The sequence below is a fragment of the Octodon degus genome, unplaced genomic scaffold, assembly GCF_000260255.1.
Source record: "Octodon degus isolate 3935 unplaced genomic scaffold, OctDeg1.0 scaffold00224, whole genome shotgun sequence".
Lineage (NCBI taxonomy): Eukaryota > Metazoa > Chordata > Mammalia > Rodentia > Octodontidae > Octodon > Octodon degus.
In genome coordinates, this window is record NW_004524800.1 from 3,853,546 (window position 1) to 3,877,137 (window position 23,592).

Here is a 23,592-nt window from a genome sequence, read left to right on the forward strand (position 1 = left end):
CAAATTTGTTATTCTCCTGCCTCAGCCTCCCAAAGTGCTGAGATTAGAGTAGTGTGCCATCATGCCTGACTATGAGCAGCATTTCTTAAGTGAATTAGAATAGAAAATATACAAGAGCACTGCATGGCAAGAATGCATGTGGTTTTAAGAAACCTGCTTTAGAAACATGTTGACACATATCTGAATGTGTCTCCTCAGTTGCAGTGTAACATGTTTTTCTTTCCACAGCTTGCAATCAAAAATGTTTGAAAACCACTGCACTAGGTCCTCTTTCAGTTTTCAATTTTGGCAGTTCAAAGAACTCTTATCTCTTTGTTGCAGAGATCCAAAATTGCTGTGTATGAGAAAATGTGGTCTTACATGAAATCGGCAGAGCCATCTGTGTTTACCAAAACAACAGCAGATGGGGTGGCCCGAGTGCGGAAGTCCAAGGGAAAGTTTGCCTTCCTGCTGGAGTCGACCATGAATGAGTACATTGAGCAGAGAAAACCGTGTGATACGATGAAAGTTGGTGGAAATCTGGATTCCAAAGGCTATGGTGTGGCAACCCCTAAAGGCTCAGCATTAAGGTGGGTGGAATAATATAACAATATCCGTGTTGTTATAGTATTCCACCTACCCTGATGCATTTTGTTGTCGTTTTCTTTCTTGTGGATTTTGAGGTAACTTTTAAAAGTTTAAAATCTACAATATTCCATGGAGTTAAATAAGACGGTAAATTATGGTCTCATCTATTTAATGCATCCGTTTTTTTAATGTTCTCTCTCTGTGTTGTCCTCTCTGACTGTTTGTTGCTGTTTTAATTTTACAGTTCAACGGCTTTTTCAATTTAAATGGTAAAAGCCAAGTTATGGTGCCATATGTGACGAATGTTAATTGCATGGATGTGGTGTTCCTGTTACTTTTTTTCTCAAAGACAATTTCCCCATCCCGCACACTTCAGTTTTGAGCAAATGTTATCCTCCATGCCACCTTCCAATATTTAACCCTGTATTTGCTGTACAGACATTTTTATAGCTCCACGTTCTGTGAAATTTAGCCAATTTGTCCTCTTGTGCTCCTTTTTATACGTTAACGATTTCCTAAGCATTTGTGCATTTTCTTACAAGTTATGTTTTATCGTTTCAAGAAATGCTGTTAACCTGGCAGTATTAAAACTGAATGAGCAAGGCCTCTTGGACAAATTGAAAAACAAATGGTGGTACGACAAAGGAGAGTGCGGCAGCGGGGGCGGTGACTCCAAGGTCAGCCTCAATGTCACCACAACCGGGTACCCTTAGTGACGAGTAATCGGCAAGACTGTTATCTTATTATTGAGGAGAGAGCACAAGACTCACACACAAAGTGGGATGACCAGGTTATTCCCCTGCTTGGCAGCTTTAGGAATCAGAAAGACTTTAGGGCACTGCCCATATTTTTGATCTAACTTGGGTCCCTTCTTAAACTCCCAGACAGAGGCTCCCCATTGACACCTCTTCTCTTCCCTGGCACACCACACTGGTTATTTTACAAAGGCCATGATATGGGTTCCAATGCTCTAGGCTTTCATGAGCCCAAGGCTTTACTGTGAAACTGTCCCCACTTGCCTCAGTTGAGTGATGTGTGAAATTAGACCCGTCTAGTGAAAAGTCAGGTTATAGTTTCTTTTTCTAATATGTGATGATTGTTCATAGAAGTTGGTTGATTGAGTAAGGGTGACTCCCTCAATTATGTGTTTGAATGTTGCAATGTTGTTCTCTATATGTGGTGGCCCATTTAAACTGGCCCCACTTAACTTGAAAACCAAAGAACAAGATTGGTTTTCAAGTTAAATGGGGTCTTTCTTTAATAGGTCATCATATATAGAGAAGTTTTAAAGATATTTTGTGTCTCTGAACAAATGCGCCGCCTAACTGTGATTTTATGTGTGTGAATGCTTGATTTGGCTTCTCCTTAGCCACGTTCTGGGTTCAGGTAGGTCTAACTGTAACCCATGCTGCCATCATGAGAAAATGCATATTACTTGGAATTCCTTTGGTTCTTAACACTCTTTGGGTCTAGAATGAATGAGTAGCCATCATCCAAGCAACAAGAAATGAGGGGTCACTCAGAAGCCATGACATCAAGACATGGAAAGGCACATTGGGTAAGTATAAGAGAGGACCTGAAAACAATTCTTCGCAGCCCAAAGGGTATGAAAATGATATTGAAGCATGTGAGATCAGCTCTCGGACAATCAAGATGTGATGGGCATCTTAACGTGAACAACAGTGTTTCCCAATCACAGAGCAACAGACAGGCAAGCCAAAACTTTTCTCCTTCAGATACAATGGTTGTGCCACCACTCTTCTCTTTTCCTCTCCATGCCTCAGGATCCTGATGCAAAAGTTAGTTTGCCAGTCTGCAGTAAAACATGGGTTTGGAAACACTGATTCAGAGCACTTTCAAATAAATAAATTTAAACACAACTGACATCAGCTTAATATCTTACCAGTTATTAGTAAGGCCTTTCATTGTAAAACCTTGATTAACGAGAACTCACATAACCAGTACCCCAACTAACTGAATTATCCCCCTCAGAACTTCACATTATGAGAAAGCATCACTAGTGCCCAAAAAGAAGATCTCAAGGAAATGATGTTTCAATCACTTGTCAAGAGATAACCTGTGGTTAGATCACATTCAGCTTTTTCTCCTATAACCTCTCCATCTGGATTGAGCCACAAACATTAGAGGCTGCTTCCCTGAGGCAAGAAAGTGGATACAAGCATTTTAAGAAAACATGTCTTTAGCCAAGAATGAACCAAAATGGGTATTCTTACGGAAAATTCCATCATTCCTTATGGATTCCAATTAATCAAGGTTTTACTATGTGTCGAAAAGCACTAACTTCCTTTCCCACCAATATGAACTGATGACATTGACTGTTTATCCAAATTTTTGGTTCATTTGATTTTTACAATGGCTAACGTGATACTCAAAGTATTTAGCACTTTCTTTCCAATCTTTTTCTCATGTTATTAGCAGGCCACCAAGAAGCTAATTATATCACTGAAGGGAGCTGCAGAATGAAAATTAAGCTGGATTTGGATACATTGTTCTCATGAACTCATCATTCCTACTCAGCCTAGGAAAATGAAGCCATGGACTATATCAAGATGCCTTGAGATAATCACATGATGTCACATACCCAGAAGTTTTCAAATTACCAGACGTGTGATATTATATAAATTAAAACTGCACATAATTTGGTTTAAATTTTACTTTTCACCAAGATATTTTGGTATCATGAAGACCCCAAAACTTTAGGCCACCTGTTTGCTAATTAACCAGCAATGGAACTTTTTTCCTCAGCTAGCACTGCTGAAAGTATTTTACCAAGTAACTTTATTTCCATCTCACAATTTCCTGATTATCTGAATTTTGATACACAAATAGAGGATATTGCAGTAGATCTGAAATATTTGCCACTTGTTTGGCCATGTGACTACCTGCCAGTCATTTTTCAGATTAGTTTTCTTGGTCATTTCTTCTGTCAATATTTGAAATAAGTCAAACCTTTTCTCAACTATGGATGATAGCATGGTCAGTGATGCACACCCAACAATTGCTAATTCCTTTTCGGGTTTATCAAGGAGCTTGCCTTTGTCTTTTTCCTTCTCACTACCTGCTGTTTTCTGTAAGTGAGCAAGAAAATGGGGCAAGAGAAGAACTTGACTCTGTTCTACCACTACTTAGTGGTGATACTAAACACAATTCAGTGGGGGAGGAGGTAGAAATGACAGTGAAATCTTGTGGATTTGTAGTCCTCTAAATAATAATTTGTAATAAGCTAAACAGGGACCAGTCTATAAATTGACTTTGTATTATTAGAAAAGGAGACAAGAGAGGTTTGTTAAGCAAATGAAGAGTTTAGACTAGACTGTCAATGGGATTTTCCCTTAAGAGAACAAACCCTTTTTCAAATATTGGAAACATTTCATTAGATATAATCATATTCATTAGAAATTTATCTGCTAAGGGCTGGTGAGATGGCTCAGTGGTCTAAAGCACCTACTTAGAACAAGCTAAGCAAAAATGCAGCGACCACGGTTCAATCCCCCAGCACCACATGCCAGCCAGCCCCGCCCCCTAGTGTGCTGAGCTGGCCACACACACACACAAAAATAAATAAATAAATAAATAAATAAATTTTAAAAAAAAAGAAATTTATCTGCTAAAATAGTTCTCACAATGATCTTCACTAGGGCAATGTTTCATAGTCAGTTTGAATTATAAATTAAACTTAAAGTAATAAGACTATCATCTTCAGGCCCATTTTCTGATTCAGGGCTTGCTGTCCTCATTCAGACAATCCTTCCCCTTGGTGCAAATCAGTGAAGTTTTATTGTATTAGCAGAATGGCTTGAGAATTAAACTTCTTGACCGTACCCTTTCCCCACTTAATATGACAGCTAACTGCTGAATATACCATTATTTCACAGAACAAGTGTGACTCAGAGATATTGATGACTTTGAGAAGATCACACAGCCAATGTTGTCACAAATGTCTGCTGAATTTCAGGATTACCTCTTGTGATAAACTGCTGGCAGCAATTTATTGCACCAACCCCCCAATAACTAATATGAATCTGGTTGCATGTGATATATTTCCATAAAAATCAGGTTCACTTTCAACTACCTTGGTAACTAGGCAAGTGGCATATTTAAGTCATTCCAGCTCTCAATCCTGATTACTAAAAATGATAATAGTCATGAAGTTTGACATTTATAAGTACTCTTACTTTTACAAAAACACTTCTGCACCTATTATCTCTAAAACTAGAAGAGGAGGAAATACTCTTTTACTTATTTCTCTGTCTCACTCCTACAACCTTGAATAAGGAAAAGTGGACTATTATGTTAAATTGTTGACTTTTTCCTCCATGGCATGAGCCATTATATATTCTGAGCCTATTCTCAAAAAAATCATGTAAAGTACCAGCAATTTTTCAGACTGCTGTTAGTTACATTCTTAAACTAAGGTAATAGGCATTTTTTTAAATTTTATTTTGTAAATACAAGAAATTTAGAACAAAATCAGTAACTGAGGCAGCACCTGAACTGGATCTGCAGGCCAGCAACAAAACACTGCTTGGCTTTACCAGCTTCCCAACCTGAAATAATAAGGCCTAAACAAAGTACACTTGGTCCTTCCCTGATGGACTATAAATGCAGAGCAGAGATCACAGAAATTAGAACTGTCGTGTAGAAATTTTTACCCTGAAAATCACCCTTCTATGTTAGTTCTCTATCTCAATATGTGTGCAAATGCAGTCATTAAAAGCCAGTAGGCTGTTCCAGGAATAAACTCATATCACCAGGGTTTTGTGACACTGCCAATGAAAGTCTATCACTGTGAATCACGGAGGAATGGAGCTTTAGCCACAGAATTACCATATACGCACATCAGCCGCCTTCTATAGCTGCCCATTGCTTCAAACTTTTATGTTGTTATGGTTCCTCTGCCCACCCAATTTCATTGCCTTAATCTTGGCTAAAGGATGCCAGCTTGGCTTGCCCACCTAGCATTACCTTGCTGATAGGAGTGGGGTCAGTGACACAAGCTATGTGATGAAGATGAGAAGTTACTATAAACCATACCTTACCTCACCCAAGATTTATACCTGGATTTAGTTCTACCCAGGTATTTAAGTAGAGTTTATTATCTGTATCTTCTGAGGTGAAAAACAGCCTTGTGTGTGCTTTGCGAAATAATGGAACCAAATTTTAAATGGAACCATTCTGACACCCCTTGATGTCAATGACAATTGAGCAATACATGGTTCCTTTACTTACTTTGTAAGGCATGTAAGGAGAAAAAAAGAACAAATAGGATCATTCAGTTAAATCTTCATTATTTAAATAAATGGTAGGGCTGAGGAAATAGCTCAGTGGAATAAGTGCTTCCCTGGCAAGCGCAAGGGCCTGAGTTCAATCCCTGGTTCTGCCAAAAATATAAATAAATAAATAAATAAATAAATAGTAAGATTATTGTTATGACTCAGTATTAATACATCAGTACAGTTCAGATATGGAAAAATGAAGAAACTGACTGATGTGCATCATAGGTATTTAGGGAAAAAAAAAAGGAAATCGCTTTGACAGTTTTGAAAATTGCATATAATCAAAATTGGTCTTACTTGTATGTAGATGGCTTTTATGGTATCTAAACAAGTTTGTTCTCTTAAGAAATTTGAACAGGTTCCTCCTGTCTTGCTAGCAATCTTTTTTTTTTAACCAGGGATTGAATTTAGGCCCTTGTGCTTGCCGGCAAGTGCTTATTCTACCGAGCCATCTCCCCGGCCCCTCTTTTTTTTTTTTCAAAATCTCATGCATTTGCTTAGCAGGTCTCTCTTCTATTCAAACTAATAAAACCTCACAGTTTGATACAGCATATTTCCAAATTACCTTAGCTCCATGGTTGATGGAGCTTAGACAAATGGCATTGTAACTGTATTTCAGTTTGTGTGTATTTCTTCTTCTATGTATGTCTAAAATTCTCCTCTGCTATGCCACCATCTCTTAATCACTTCTTTTCCACACTCAGAATTATTTGACATTCTTGGGCCTTGGGTAATGGATATGAATCTGCATCTGCTTTTATCTGCAACAAAATGGACCTTTTACTGGCAGGAGCCATCTCTCAAGGTAGAAATTTTGGAGACCAAGGGTTAAGATGGACCCCAATGACTTTTTATTGACACTGTTATATGTGTAGGCAAGAATCATTACAGATCGATGGCTCTTCCTGGGTCTTAGCAGAAGTTCCTGTGAATCCACAAGACTGGTTAGAGATCAAGGAGTAGGGTGAGTATGTTATGATCTTCGTTAGTTTGCATGTTTCTGTGCTGGTACTGCCTCCTGGAAATATGAAGAACCTGACAGTTTTCTTTCCTGGTAGTGACTAAATTTGCTCATTGAACTTACTCAGGTCTTCTTCCCAAGAGCAAATCCTCACTTTTTCTCAAATGGCTGCTTCAAGAAAGGGACCTATTGACTTAAGAACTGTGGCTACCAATCCATTGATTTTTTTCAAAATGGTGTTAAAGAATAAATTCTACTACTGGAAAACAGTGTAAAATCCAGAAAGAAAATCTTACTAGATTATTCCATTCTGTGACTTTTTAAAATTGACTATGTGGCCTTAACATGAGTTCTATGATTAGGACATGGCTGTTTACCTTTGATGTTATCCTCATAACATGAATGTGTTTCTTATTGATAAATAACGACCAAATATCCAACATCAGCACTACAGAAAGAGCAGCAGAAGTGAAAAGCCTGACGGTAAGAATGATATTATCCACTTGCCAAGAGGAAAGACATCGTTGCAGTGTCAAAGATTGAAGTGGTGCATATCTGTGCTTTGTCTGCCCCTTGAAGACCAAATCAATTGGTTTGCTTTTATTTTGAGAGGTGATAGAACTACATGGACTGAAAGGTAGGACAGTCCTGAAAACGAAACATGAAGGATTTGATGCAACTGAAAAACATGTGTTTAGGGTGGGAGCTGGGGCTGGTGGAGCAGGGTGGGGGCAAATGTCTTTTATGGAAAGCAATTGAAATTCTTTCTTTTGACTTCTAGAGAGCGGTATAGCATTTGGCCCTTGGCATATGAGGCTGATATCCATTGGTCAGAGATGGCAAAAATGGGATCCAAATTCTGGATTCACCTTTTTGCTTAATTTCTTCTGGCACTGATATGAATACATCTCAAACTGTAGATCTAAGGCAATAGCATACTTTTAAATTTATGTATACTATATATGTATATATATAAATATATACACATACACACATGCACTATTACATATGTACATGTGTTTATATGTATTACATCTAGGTAAGACTGCTAGTGTGTCCTGTCTAGCATCAATACCGCAAACACAAATGAGATATGTGGCTGCTAGAATGTGTGTGAAAGGAGGACGGTAGATATTCATGGCATGGAGACCAGTAGTCAGCCTTCAGATCTGACATATAGACACCATTTTTGGAATCTATATTTGTATATAAGCTGAGGTTGATTGTTTTTCAATGGCTATTACAGAAAAAGAGGATGGTGGCACCCATAAAATTAAATTTTCAATGCATTTTTTGCTTAAAGTCAGAGGAATGCTCCAAATATCTCCAGAAACACTTATCCTTTGTGCTTCTGGTAAACTCAAATGATATATGCATATAACAGGAGTTGAAAGTTGTGACCCAATGACCTAGATATCTTCAGAAACACTCATAATTTCAGCTTCTGGCCTTTCTTGGTGCTCTGAAAATGAACTGAAGAAAACACACTCACATAATAAAGCCCAATCAGACTTGATAGTGGGAATTTTCAATATGTGTTAACATAAAATTTTCAATTGATTCATACCAATCATGTACTTAGGAAACCATCCGTCACCACATTATAACTAAAATTGCCTTCCCTAAGCCTAATATCGTCTCTGATCCCCTGCCCTTTATCAAGGATATATTGGGTATGAAGTCTTCTCAGACAAATCAGGCTGTGTGAAAGAGTCTACAATCCATGATTTTGGATTCTGGTTGTAGAAGTGGAAGCTAGACAGAAATCTGGCTTAGTAGAAGTGAATCAGAGAAATTCAGTTTGTGAAATCAGAGTGTGCTATTTTAAATGTCACTGGCTATCGTCGCATATCTTCAAGGTACTTCTGGATCTGCTATGTTACCACAGATATTCAGCAATAGATTTTAGTCTTTAGTGTTGTTAGATCTTTAGTAAAATGACTCACAGATTTGAGCCCCTAATGTTATATGCATACATTATTGAATTTGGTCTTTGCACTTATATTAACTTATGATTTCATGAACAAATGAAATAGGTTTGAACTACATTTGTGAACTACACTTTCAGAGAGTGTGTAGCAGCTCAGTACTGCATAACTCTGCAAATCATTGTATGTGGTTTTGGAGAAAGTTAAGGCTGATCTGCATGTAGAAAGATTGAATATAAAAAGAGAGTAATGAGTTTGGAAGGGCTCCAGATATAAGCGTATGCTAGAGAATAGTTTGAACTTCCATGGCCTCCAACCACTGCTATATGAAGGCATAAAACATTCATTGCACACATCCCAAGTTAGCCCACAGGAAATAATATAAAGGACTACATAGCAAGTCCTATTTTTCAATATCTTGCTTGATCATCAATTGCTTTCAACTAATCAAGCTAGAACAACCTAGGCAGAGATGGATATGCCTACCTATATAAGTTTTTATGCCCTGAGTAAAGCTAAGGCTTCACCAGAGAAGGCTGGAGTGAGTGATTGAGAAGGGTGGCTCATCAATATGAAAACCTAAAGTATTTTCAGGGAAAAAGACAGAAAAGCCTGGCAAAGTCACATAACTTTCAATCCCACTCAAGATACTGAAGCAGAAGGATCATAAGTTAGAATCTAGCCTGAGCAACTTAATGAGAACTTGTCTCCTAAAGCAAAATTTTAAAACTTTCTAAAGGAAAAGTAGGCTGGGAGTGTAGCTCAGTGCTTGCTGAGTTCAATCCCCTTTACTGCATTTGTTAACAAAAAAAAAAAAAAAGCAAAGATGACCGTTCTCCCACCACTGGACCAAAGGTAATACTGAAGAGTTCAAAACATCCCTAGATACCAAGAAACAAACATCAGTTAACTTGGAGCAAATGTTTGGATCAGGGATAGGGCAAAAGAAGGGCTTCCAGCTCAGATTGTGATCAGATTCCATTTTCATCATCCACATATTGTGCTGTCAGACCAGATTCTAATTAAGTATGACAATGTACTGTCCTTGCTCATCTATTTCTTTTACATGTCTTGTGAACTTGTCTTCCTCTGTAACCTACACATTTACACATATATCTTTTCCTTCTGGGGCACCATTAAAGGACTTCTGCATGCATTAATTAAATAGGCATTTGCTCTTTAGGTGTACCTGCTGAGGCAGAAATGAAGCTACTTAGAACAGAATATATTTCATAGTCTCTCAGGTGGATAAATCATACTATACCCTGGGTTCCTATATTTTTCAAGCCCAGAGCCATATCATTACAAAATTATCTCCCAATGTTTCTAAGATCACCAGATTATTTAGAGGAATCACTTGGTAATTAATTCACAAGACTATCCAATTTTTCTTACATCCTCTTGTATTTCTTTGTTCATTGTAAGGCTTCAATGTGGCTTCAAGCTACTTTATTTACTATTTTTAGTATTTCCAGAAATAAATATTTTAAATTGGACAGTTCTTTTTAAATATATCAAAAGCCTTATTTATTTTGACTTTTTAGATAAACAGTTTATACTTTCACAGAAATAAAAATACAACTGTATTCTTATGCTAATACTGTCTCCAAAATGCAAGCTTTACTATCATTAAAATAGCACTATCCATTGAAATGGCTGATTGTCATAACCCAGCAACTGCCCTAGAGTCTAGACACCCCCCACCCGTGAGCACAGTGCTTTGTAAGTTAGTTATTGGCAGGTACAAATGGAAGAGACAGAAATTTGTATCATCCAATATTTTCTTCAAAAATAGAGCTTATTATCAAGGCACTATGAGTTGCCCTGTGTAAAAAAATAAGACTATGACCCCACTTTATTATTTCCCACAAGCGGGAGTCAACATCCTAACACAAGTCAATATTCTCTCCGCATAATTTTAAATGACTAATTTGCATTTTCTTATGCTCTCTCCATCTGAACCCTATACACATTTATAACTTAGATGCCATAAAATATCTTTTGGAGAAATTTACACTTTTACCTACAAACAAATATTTTAAATAAAGAATAAAGAGATTTTATTTGTAAATAGGTACCCTCTGCTTCGTTTTCTATTTTTCAGGAAGACTTATGTTTCAACAAAACATGTTTCTCAAACTTACAGATGTGGAAGTCTCATGGTAGAATTTCAGTTATCAATTAGGAAAACAATCTTGGAAGGGGGGTAATTCCCAGACCCCCTACAATTACATCACAATGTCCTCCTGTTTTCTCCCTAATCTTACTTAACCATGACTTTGTCTTCTAACGGCTCTAGTAAGCAAAACAAAAAAAAATCATGACACGCTCTTCAGGGGGAGGATGTTTGACTAATTTCCACGATAGCCATCTGACCTACTTTGTTTAATTCTTTTTGTTCTCCATTGAGGTGAATACAGTAAATATTTCTGACTCATAATTCTCTCAGGTACCAGTTAAGGGACTGTAGTAATTGCTTGAAACACTACCCTGAAAACATATTGCTGCATCACAGTAAAAGGCCCCAGCTGCAAAATATGCCCTTGCTAGGTTGATAGTTATTTGGAGAATCATGATCCCTGAAGGGAAAAAAAAAAAAACATTGTGAACATCTAAGCCTGAAGAACAAAAATAAGAGCAGCTGCTACCCTTTTTTGTGCCACACTGGAAAATGCACAGAGAGTAATGTATATTAACTTGTCTTCTGGCCAGCCCCATAATTTGCTGTAGTGGCTTGAACGGAGTGCTTAACTTACCTGTGCCTCAGATTCTTTAGTTATTAAGTGGAGGAGACCATAACTTTACCTTCTTTAGGTGATCATTAAACTTGAATGATAATTATTAAAGGTAATAGGATGAAACTTTTAAAAAACTAAAAGACAATTATCAATTTAGCAGATAGTTCTTGAGAAAAGTATAACAACTGTGACTGTAGGTACATAAGCCATGATCCCTGCCTTTAAAAAGCAGACAGTCTACTGTGAGTCACAGACATTGACATGAATAATAAAGCAAGATATTGTGAAGGTGGGGAGAGAAAATATTGGAAGAGCAAAAATGATTTCATGCAGAAAGAGACATTTAAAATGAGCAAATGCCCACTTTATTTCCTTTTCTTCAAAATACCAAAGTATGTGTTTATGTGTGTGCATGTGTGTGATGTGGATGTATGAGTGTGTGTGTGTGTGTGTGTGTGTGTGTGTGTGTCTGTGTGTGTGTGTCTGTGTGTGTGTTGGTGGAGAATGTATCAAAACATTTGGTTGATTTGGTTTGGGCTGGGCAGTATGCTTAACAAACTGCAGTAAGAAAAAGCACTCTACAGATAAAAGTGATTTTTCTCTGCTGTCTTGAAAATTTAGTCTATAGCACAGCAAGATGGAGCTCTAGAAACTTGAGCATTTAAATATTTTATTTATTTGGCAACTATCCTAACCTTGCTAAGTGGTATTACCTGTGATTTCTGATTATAGCTTTTATATGTTCCTTGGCTGTGCTGCTACTTGAATTGTTTGTTTTCTTCCCTCATTTTTATTTAGAAGTTCCCAAATGCACATTAGTTCCTTGCCAGATTTCATAAACCCTGTGATTTATTTCCCAATCAGAGACTAAATTTGTAGGAGGATATCATTTGTCAGAGTTCTCCAATATTCTCCAGTATCCCAGAGGAGATTTCGATGCTCAGAGGCCCAGTTTCTCAACCTCAGCATTATTGGCATTTGGTGCCAGATAATTCTTTGTTGTGGAAGCTCTCCAGGATATTGTAGGTTGTATAGCAGCACACCATATTCACTGGATGATTATAATATTCCTCCATCCAGTCATAATAACAAAAATGACGCCAAGCACTGTCAAATGTCTCTTGGAGGATAAAATGCACCCTAGTTGAGGACCATTGCTCTAAAGTAACCTCCCCTGTAATTGTGGAGGTCATGAGAGTGGAGAGCAGCTACAGCCACTCTGCAAAAGCCACTGGGTGACAAGACATGGATGGGCCAGAAGTAAGATAACAAGTTGCTTACTGATATACTAACCCTGGGTCTTCGCAAAAGTGCATATGGGGCAACCCAGGATACACCCATTATAAGAAAAGAATTCTCTCTTCCAAAACTAGTGCTTCTTAAACTTTCTGTCCCAGGACCTTTTATACTCATACAAAAACTGAGAATCCTAAAGAGATTTTGTTTATGTGTTATAGTTGTTAATATTTACCACATTAGAAGTGAAAATTAAAAAATTTTAAAGTACACATTCATTCATCTAAAAACAATACACCCAATGTGTCAACATGAATAATATCCTTTTTATGTAAACAGTTATAGTTTTCCAAAACAAAAGAAATACTGATAAGAATGCTATTGACCTATATTTTTGCAAATGTCTTCAATATCTGGCTTAATTTAAGAGAATGAAATTTTCATTTTTGTCTTCTCATCCAATCTGTTGTTATGTCACATATCATGCAGTCTCTAGGAAATTTCACCATATATCATCAGGGAATAAAAAGGAGAGGAGCAGGTAATGTCTTGACATTATTATTAAAAGTTTTGACTTCACAAACCTTCTGATGAAAGGGAGTCAAGTGTCCTCCAGGGGTTCATGGACCACACTTTGAAAAATCACTGTTTTAAACTAACATGCTATACTTTTATCAAACTAGCTCACTTAAGGTTTGACAGTGTCTTTAAAAACCAAGCTCTCTAAAGAATAATACTTCTCCTTTGGGCTCCAGTATGAGTACCTTTAATCTGACTGCTCTGTACCTAATTCCTAGTGAAAGCAACAGTACTAAAAAAAAAACTCAATGGAATCTTGAATGATGGAGCTGGTAAGGGCTTAGCAAAAGTTGTGTGACAACACAGTACATTTTGCAATAAAGAATGAAGAGAAAGAAAACATTTTGTACATTTTTCTGTACTCATGATGGGTTCAGGTCACCTCTATGTCATTGGAAATCACCTTTGCCCTGCACCCTAAGTCAACTTGCATATGGCTGAGCTTCATGCCAGCATCTGGCTTAAGAGAACACATCAGAAGGGAAATGATACAGATAATAGAGGAAGGAAGGGAGAGAGTGGATGGGGGAGATGGTGTCAGTAGGATAGAAAACAGCTCCAATGTTGAACCCAGCACCATAGATGGCATGCCTGGCCTTTTCAAATCCTAAGAGTTCCCTTTCACTGCCAAAATGTATATTAGAGGTTCAGTTGTGAGCCTCAGTTTTATTGTTTTGTTTTCTAAGCTATTCTGATTTACTTTTGAGAAAGGTGGGATTTTGACCATTCATTGAAGCAATTTATATAAAGTATAAAGGGGTCCCAACTTCCTTGTGAGTTACAAAATGCTGATATTTCATCTGCTAGCTCCCTCACTAATCAAGGAAATATCACCCAGCCCTACACTAAAGACTTATACTTTGTCAAATATCAACTATTCTGAAACTGCATATTATTTTTAGGTGATTATACATAGTTTAGATACCTACAAATAGGATGACTCCTCTGCTTTCAATAGCAAATGGAAGAAGAAAGGAAATATACATTATAACGTGGTATGGTAGACACTATATTTATGTGACTATAGGAATTCTTGTCAGTTAATGGATCCAACTTATTCAAACTATGCTCAAAATTTTTATGGAATGCTCATGGTTGTAAGAAATTTATCTGACCACTTATTTTAAGTTAATGACATACAGACCACCAGGCACCAGTGTTGGTAATATTGTCTACATGAATCTGAACACATTTTATTGTTTCATAATGGTAGTTTATGCAATCCTTTATATAATGGAGTTTTTACTCAAAACTATTAAAGATTTTCCATTCAAAATTCAACACCTCTAGAAAAAATATAAGGTAAAGGTCAGTATTCCTGTTTTACAGCTGAAGAAATCTCTGAGAGAAAACCTTTATTCTAGGGCCAGTAGGGTTTCACACATTTGCCATCAGGCTCCAAATGTGGTCCTTACACTCTAAGCAGTGAAAGACAAATGATCAGTATCCTGGTCTCCTGGGATTGCATTCGCCTCTCAGTTGAGGGGGTCTCATCTTACTAAAAGAACTTACCTAAACTGTTCCTCTCCAGTACTACCCAACAGTGGCAGAGTTAATTTGCCATTTTATATCATGTCCTACTAATATTTTGTTTAGAAACAATCTGGCCCACTGCCTGATGACCTGAGTTAACCATAATCATATGACCATATCAGAAGGACAGGTAGTCAGTAACATGAAAAAACAATGCATAGGTCAATTTTTCCACTGTTGAAAACACTCCTCAAAACTCAGAAGTCCACATTACACCTTTAATACTAAGATCATAAGATCATTGTGTGCATAAGAATTTAGAAGACATGTTTTTGAAATGAGGCCATATATCTCATACAATTTCTTGTGAGATAATTTTCAGCTAGGCAAGAGATGTTTGTAATAAGGGACAGGTTATCAGGAGGCATGTTACTTAGGTAGAATCTATCTTCTGTTAAGTTTCATCCATTTCTCAGTCTACAGTATAGAAATACTTTCTTTTCTGGCACCATCCCTTTCCTGACTCCACCATAAAAGTTGCTTTCTGTCTGGAAGTACAACAAGACACCCAGTTAGATCAAACCGAATATGCCTCCATGACAAAGCTACCGCAAGCTGCCGCCGCCGACTGTCACTTGAGGGGAGACCCTCCTCACCACACACAGCCTATCCAAAGAGTGCCTTTTTTTTCTATCCTCATTATTTAACAGTGTGTGCCGATTACTCAAAGCGATATGGGCAGGCCCTGGTAAATATAGCGTTGCTGTAGTGTTAACTTTTTATAAGGTAATGCTCAGGTTGCCTGCAGTGTCTAAAATTACTCTGTGGCCAGGGCCCCCTGCTTTATCGCTTTCTATAGTTTTAAAGTAGTTTAAAGCTTGAATAACATAAAATAACATAATATAATGTTATTTATGTTATTTCCCACGTGAAGAACGCCTGTAAACCTTGCAGTATTGAAACTCAGTGAACAAGGCATCTTAGACAAGCTGAAAAACAAATGGTGGTACGATAAGGGGGAATGTGGAGCCAAGGACTCCGGGAGTAAGGTCAGTCGCTGAAGGTCTTTTTGTACTGAATAGCAATCACATTTTGACCCACTGTTTATTTTCTATCCCCAAACGGCTTTCCTTCCCAACACACACTCCCTGACACAGTGGGACCCCTTTATAACACCAGCGCTAAAGGAATAAGGCAACCATCAGCCCCAGAGGCTTGCCCCATGCCATCAACTTCACCCTCTGCAGAGCTGTTATGATGAGAAGGGGCTCAATGTGGCCCGCTGCATTCCAAAGCTGTAAAGTAATGAGCTGTGTTATAAGGGGGTTTTACTGTATTTCACATCTCAAAAGTGCAAACAAAAAAACATAACAACAACTGAGATGATAAAAAAAAAAACAAGATCCAATTGTGACAGTACTTCTTTTTAACCCGTTACAACGTCAGAGACTGTAGTTGTAAATATCTTTTAAAGTTAATATATTATATCTATCCCATCTGAAAAGAAATAAATAAAACTGGTCTCTGTAAGCAGAGAGATTAGCTCCCTCCCAGCTGCTGTCCTATTGAAGTCAGCATCTATTTGGATCTCAAAGTTCACTAAATCTGTCACACTTTTCTCTCCAAAGGTGTCATTTGAAACTATGTTGGTAACCCTTTTAAAATTTAGTCGCATGCTCTTTAAGGGTATACATTGTCAGGATAACATCACATTGATAAGCATGAAACACTCTTCCCAGCCTCCTTCCTGCCCCTCTTCGCTCCCCTAAGAAAGTTCTTTTTAGTTTCAATTTTTGCCTTTTCCTTTTCTTGAACTAATATTGTGGTATCAGTTAATTCATTTCATGAAATGCCACTCATTTTCCCCGTGCAGTGAACCATTTTGCTACTGGTTTTTTACACCCTACATCAGGGAATTGTATAACTGCTGTGAAAGTTAAACACATGGAACTTGAAACTTTCCTTGTTGCTACAGCTTTCATGGGTGATGCTAAAGAACCTCTCCCCTATCTTTTAAATACTATCCACATATACAAATATGATGGCAGAGAGAGGGTTACCAGAAATTGGACCATTTCCTAAGAGACTGCGGAACATCCTTGCAGATAGTCTCACCAACCTCCTTAGAGAGATAACTCATTTCTTAAGTGACAAAAATGCTTACCAGTCACTTAGCTGTCATTCCTTTTAACAGAACATCTATTTGCAAGGTTGTTGTGGACACAAGGCATCCTGACACCTCCTTACTGATTCAATTTCAATTAGCCTTTTTTTGAGGCAAAGAAGTACAGGGCTGGCTCCTTTGAAAATAGGATCAAAAGGGCATGGCCGTAGTCCATTTCCATTTGATGCTTTAAATATACCAGGACTAGCTACCCACAATATTAAGGGTCAGCAATGACTACCATCTGCTCATTCTGACACCATTTAAATAAAATGCTCAAAATTCACTGGCTTAAAACTTTGGGTATTGTGTTCAGTTACACTCAGCAGCAAAATGGTTACATTCCCTCTAAAAAGACTACAAAATGCTACTTTATTTTATTTTTTTTTTCAAAGAAAGACTCCTGGCCCTTGGTGTGTCCTACCTCAAGGTAGGGTTCAAGACACCAACTTTTTTCTTTCCATTATTCAGCAATTCAGTTTTTGGTTTTTCATACAGGTAGATAGCTTAGTCAGATTCATAGTTTGACCTGAAAGTCACTGACCGGCTTCCTCAATTTTCCCCCATGTTAAATAGAAAGAAATTAAGGGAAGTTTTCTTTTTCTTTTTTAATAAATTATTCTCCACATTCCCTGGAGTGAAAGCTGAAAATGAGCTGGATTTTTTTTTTAAATCATCAGCCTCCTGGAAAAACTTTCTGATTTGTATGGAGCCAATTCAGGACCCAAAAGGTCTCCCTGATTGATATCTTAAACTTTCAGAAAGATGGAGCAGAGCCAATTCTTTGTGCTACACTTTTGTTCTAGCAGTACAAAGACTTGCTGCCCTGATTTTGATTAGGATGAAAACCTAGCAACCAATTCCTAAAGGGAGCAATTTCTCAGTCACTTGGGAAAAGAGGAGAGTTAACCCTTTTTAACAAACCCTCATGAAGTAACTTTCAAGACAAGAATAGGAGAAACTTTTACTATTCTCACCTGGTATCTTAAAGACTAGTTGTCAAAGTTGGTCACCGGGAGAACAAGGGAGAAAGGGGTGTTGCGGGGCAGAGAGGGGAAAGAGTGCTTCAAGTTCCCAAATAAAGAGTGTTACATTTATAGAGATTATGTCCCAGCTCAACTCTGGAAAATGGTGTTTGTTGAGACTAGCGGAGGAATGAACTATGCTTGTGTTTACTGTTTTGTTCCTATGACCAAGTGCTGCCTTACTTAGTTGTTGACCATTTTTAAATATGAAAGGAGCATAAAGACTGAACAAGAAAGGGTTCTTTAGGTAAGGATCAAAACTGTCAACAGAAGCACAATATACAGTCTTGCTAGTCATTGTGAAACATTAGCCAGTTGCCAGAGTTGAGTCATAACACTTACATCAATATTTAGTTATTTTACAATTTAGAAATATCCTGTATTGTTGTAATGTATTTAAATGTCCCATTACCTTTGTTTTGCCCAAGAACTAATCATGTTGTTCATTTTTCTTAGGACAAGACCAGCGCTCTGAGCCTGAGCAATGTGGCAGGAGTTTTCTATATACTTGTCGGAGGTCTGGGGCTGGCCATGATGGTGGCTTTGATAGAATTCTGTTACAAATCTCGGGCAGAGTCCAAACGCATGAAACTCACAAAGAACACCCAAAACTTTAAGCCTGCTCCTGCCACCAACACTCAGAATTATGCTACATACAGAGAAGGATACAACGTGTATGGAACAGAAAGTGTTAAGATCTAGGGGTACGGTTAAGGTCTAGTGACCTAATCAGCCTTACATGACTGTATTCTAACCTCTTTATTGTTTTTTCTCTCTTTGTTTTTGTTGGTTTGGCTTTTTATTTTAAGCATTGTCTCTCCTTTGCAACCATTCAATTCTTTGAAATAATAATTGACTTTTCTTGTCAGACAGTGAGACTTTTCTACTAGTGTAGGTGTAATGAAAATATGTTATCTAAAAGAAAAAAAATTCTCTAGAGCAGTTTTATAAAATATATATATGCAAACTACATATATGAACCACATGTATAATTTTAATGGTCTAGTAAACACACTTAAAAACAAGTGAGGGGCTGGGGAGATAGCTCAGTAGAATAAGTGTTTCCTTGACGAGTGCAAGGGCTTGAGTTCAATCCATGGTTCTGCCAAAAAAAAGACAAGTGAAATTAGTTTTAATGATATATTTCATTAAGACTGATATCTCCATTATCATTTCATCATATTATCAATTAAATAAAAATATTAAAAATGAATGACATATTTTACATTCTTTTATTTATATTAATCTTAGAAATCTGGAGTATAATCTATATTTTTGGTACTTCTTGCTTCATACTAGCCACATATTCAGTATTGAATAGTTGCATGTGCCCAGTGTCTCCCACACTGGGCAGTATACCTCTTAGGGAAAAGAGCTGCTTTGGCACTGGCATTACAACTAGAACTAATCGTAAGTCACTCTCACCTCAAGCAGTGCAGCATTCCCATTAGGGAGCTATGGTTCTTCTAAGCAAATATTTAAGTCTGAGATAATTTTCTTAATCTTTGAGTTTTGCTATTGTCCCTTCCCTAGAACTGTGTCTTTCACAAGACTGGCTTGAGTCACTGATGCTGGCCAAACTCAAATTAATACTTGAGTGAACCTGACTGATGTCATCTTGACTCTGTCATCTACAGCTAAACCCCACCAATAACTGAGACGTGTTGAAAGGCAGACTTGTTTTACCATAATGTCTCCTTTCTGGGAGTGTTTAAAAGAAATACTCTACCTTCAAAAGTATTTATCATTACTATCTTACTTATCTAGAGTATAACAGATATAGCAGCTTCATACCCCTTTATTTTTGTTGAGTGATTTTGATCTTGTGAGTAAATGCCAATGTGCTAGAACTTCTACTAATGCATTTGTGTGTGTTTTGAACTTCTTGTATTTTACATCGTAATTCTAAATTCAACCATTTTTCAAACATTTCATCCAGATCACCATGGAAATTATTTTGTTTGATGAAGTTGCTGGCTACACAGTCCTATATTTTCCCATATGTTTGGTACACTGAACTAACCTATTGATAAAGTGTCCCCCTTGAATTAGGGAATATTTAACACATGCTTCTATCTGTACTTAACACTGTTTGCATGCAAACATTTAATGTTCAGTGCACTTAGGATGTTTTACTCTTGAGTAGATGATATAGCCCTCCAGCTTATTAGTTATTCAATCAGAGAATCTATGTTCCTACTTCCCAACCACAGTAACTTTAATCTCTTATTAAAGTCCAAGGGTAGTGCTCTTCAAACATCAGCAAGCACACAAATCATGTGGTGATCGCACAGAATTGCAGATCCTGATTCAGTGGATCTATGATAAGGCCTAAATTTCTATACTTTTCACAAGCCTTGAAGGTGCTATTCTCTGCAAAGGAGAAAGGAAAATGGAGAGAGGAAAGAAGGAAGGAAAGAAGGATGGAAGGAAAGAAGGAAGGAAGGAAGAAAGGAAGGAAGGAAGGAAGGAAGGAAGGAAGGAAGGAAGGAAGGAAGGAGAGAGGGGGAGGCAGGGAATAAAAGAAAGAAAAAATAATAAAACAATAAAAGAAAAAAAGATTAAAAGATGAAAGAAGAAAAGAAAAGAAAAAGAAAAAGACAAGAAAGGAAAAGAAAAAACAAAACAAAACAAAACAAAAGAAAAACTGAATAAACAACCCTTTGAACAGATCTCTGCATGCCTAATATGGAGGCCTGGAATATCAAATTGGAAAAAGCCTCAGAAATTAGCTTGCCACACTTCTGACTCTGGATTTTAAGTGGTCTTAGTTGGTTCACTTTTATAAAGCAAAATTCAAGCTAATTGAGACAAAAGTCACATAAAATAGACACTGGTGTTTATGTGGTTAGAGCCTAGTTAGCAAGCACCTTGGCAGCCATCTATGAGATGCTAAGAAAACCTTGGAAGAACTTCTACAAACAAATCTGTCCTCCAAGCCTGTATAAGGCCCCAAGACGAGAAGTAAAAGCTTCAGAAGTTGCCAAGAAAACCTCACAAGTGTCAGTCAAGCAGTACAAAGCAGGCTAAGCAAGGAATAGAAACATGCCTGCTGTCCTCAGCCCATTTGGTGATGTGCTGTTAAGGGGGCATTGGTTAAATGAAGAGTGAACTCTTCCCCCACTCACCTTTTATTTCTAGCAAAGTTCTAAAATATGTCCTTGAAACTTCTAATTTGTTATCTGGATATTAGGCTTCCGGTTCTCTGACTTGGCCTACATCAGTCAAAGTCTATTCAAGGGCACAAAGACTGAGAAGCATCTTGAGATTTTACTTTCATTGATAATTTTCAGAGTCTTCCTGGGAGGGTTATAGTACTAATAATTGTTCAGGAAGGACAACTCAGCATAACTCACCTGTAAGAATATGACACAGTGAAATCTGGGTATCCATATTTTCAAGGACAGCATATTTGAAAAACAAAGGATTCATCTCTCATTTTCTATCAGTGATAGTGCCATCAGGATTATTAGACAGGCATATGTGCCTCAGGCTCAGATCATGTTTAGCACACATTAGCGATTAGACAGGCTCTTGACTACCTGATAACTCTCTGGGTTCCAGAGCAGTCACAGGAAACCCTTTCCCTGCACTGCATACCTTGGCAAGTGACCTACCATCAAGTGTTCTCTATTTACTGCACTCTAGGGTTAACTCTGCTAATGATTTTAAGAAAGTCTTTCCAGCTTCCTCATTGGTATCCAGAACTACTCCTAGCTTCATCTGGTTTCTTCAACAATAATTTTAAAATCCCTCTGATATGCAAAACTGCAACATCCTGAAGTTTGAGGGAAATATTTCCATTTTTCTTCTAAGATTGTTATGTTTAGGAAATATTAACTTCATTCCTGTGGTTCATTTTCAAAAGGATCGATTTTCCTTTTGCATTTTATGCATATGTATTCTTACTGGAGAAATTTTCCTTCTCTGGCTTAAAGAGCTAATCTTATGTCAAATGCAAACAGAATTCTGGGTAACTGGAGTGGAGATGTTCTTTCTCTTAAGAAAACTTTTACCTCAGTGATAATATTTCATCTATTCTCATTTAAAAGAAGGAAACAGAGACACTGATGGGTTAGATTACTTTCCTAAAATCATCCATCTAAATAGTAACACCTCATAACCAGTGGGAGGAAAGGGCTTTAATCTTTCTTCAATAGACATAAAACTTCTCCAAGCTCTGAGAGACATGACTCAGGACTATAGGATCTGAGGAAGACTTGGGCTCACAGCCACATTAATTTTATTTTGCCCTCCTTTGCCCTTTTGACCTTCAAGTGTGTCTTTGACAGTCTTCTTGCAGACATTTTATTATAGAGCCAGTTGTAGGTAATAATTATCTTATTCCTTTGGGCTAAATTCAGTGTTAACTCAGGAGAAAACCAAGTGTTCTATTAACCTACAGGAAAAAAAGGGGGGGAGTGTGAGCTTGCGGAGGAAGCAAGGCATTGATCTTCTGTGTGCAGAATCAAAGACAGATGATCTCCTACACTAGTTATCACCTCCAAACAAAGAATGCTGCCAGCAGCATCTTAATCAGGCCCATAGTGTCAGGACAAAGACTTCATGGTTGTGGAGCACCTTCTTCAGGCTATTTTCAGACTTTAAGAACCAAAGTTGTATGAAGTAAGAGAAATAGTCTCTTTCCTGTCAATGAGCGGATTTTTCTCTCACAGTCAAAATATATTTCAATTCAGTAAGTCCTGTTTACCTACAGTGTTAGGAAAGCAATGCTTTGTCACACTCTATAGTAAGCATACACTCCTCGGTGCAGTTTTTCTGTAAATCTCCATACAAATGCCACTGAAAATTTTAGCTACCTACATCCTAAGTGAATGAAGTCTTAGTCTGACTCCATGCAAGGCCTGCATGTTTCTTAGTACAACAAATGCACATAGTAGAGAATGATCCTAATTTAACCAATTGCTTAGCATTTGCATTGAAGCCAAAGAATTTAGCCAGATCTGTTGCCTTGTCAAATGAGATGCAGCTCCACCCCCAGTCCCAGTTTGAGAAAACAACCACAGGTTTTGTCCAGACTAAGCCATCATGAATCTCTCAATTCCCAATAGAAAGCTCTCTTTGAATTTAAATTTCCCCTTGCCTTTGCAGATCCTTTCCCACTGGAGGCGTACAATGAGAGGAAATCACCGAAAATGTGGCTGCTTCAAGGATCCTGAGCCAGATTTCACTCTCCTTGGTGTCGGGCATGACACGAATATTGCTGATGGTGCAATGACCTTTCAATAGGAAAAACTGATTTTTTTTTTCCTTCAGTGCCTTATGGAATACTCTGAGACTTGCAACAATGCAAACCATCACTGAAATCTTTTTGCTTTGCTTGAAAAAAATTAAAATAAAAACCAACAAAAAAATGGACATGCAAGATTCCAGTATGCGAAAAAAAATCTTACTAAAAAAGTCAATTCAATAAAAGCCATTCTTTGATACCACTGCACAGTATATGAACACCATGTTCTTTAATACACACACACACACACACACACACACACACACACATACACACACATATACACACAAATTTAAATCTCCAGTTTAGCAAGTAGGCCCACTCATCTTAGTTAAAAGAATTAATTCCTCCTGATTAAAAAAAATAAATTATA

The 23,592-nt window shown here is 37.5% G+C and overlaps 1 protein-coding gene across 2 annotated transcripts in view; it reads left to right on the forward strand.

The window, feature by feature from the left end:
* Gria3 (glutamate ionotropic receptor AMPA type subunit 3) overlaps positions 1 to 23,551 on the forward strand; it is a 344,160-nt gene extending 320,609 nt beyond the window's left edge. The window contains exons 13-16 of one of the 2 annotated variants that reach the window (XM_004645323.2): positions 322 to 569; positions 1,130 to 1,244; positions 18,425 to 18,672; positions 23,081 to 23,551. In XM_004645323.2, the coding sequence (XP_004645380.1) occupies positions 322 to 569; positions 1,130 to 1,244; positions 18,425 to 18,670 (609 nt within the window). In that variant the 3' untranslated portion in view covers positions 18,671 to 18,672; positions 23,081 to 23,551. Of the gene's footprint in view, positions 1 to 321; positions 570 to 1,129; positions 1,245 to 15,713; positions 15,829 to 18,424; positions 18,673 to 23,080 lie in introns of both variants that reach the window. The other variant, XM_004645322.2, reaches the window with a different exon arrangement.
* Positions 23,552 to 23,592: the final 41 nt, after the last annotated feature.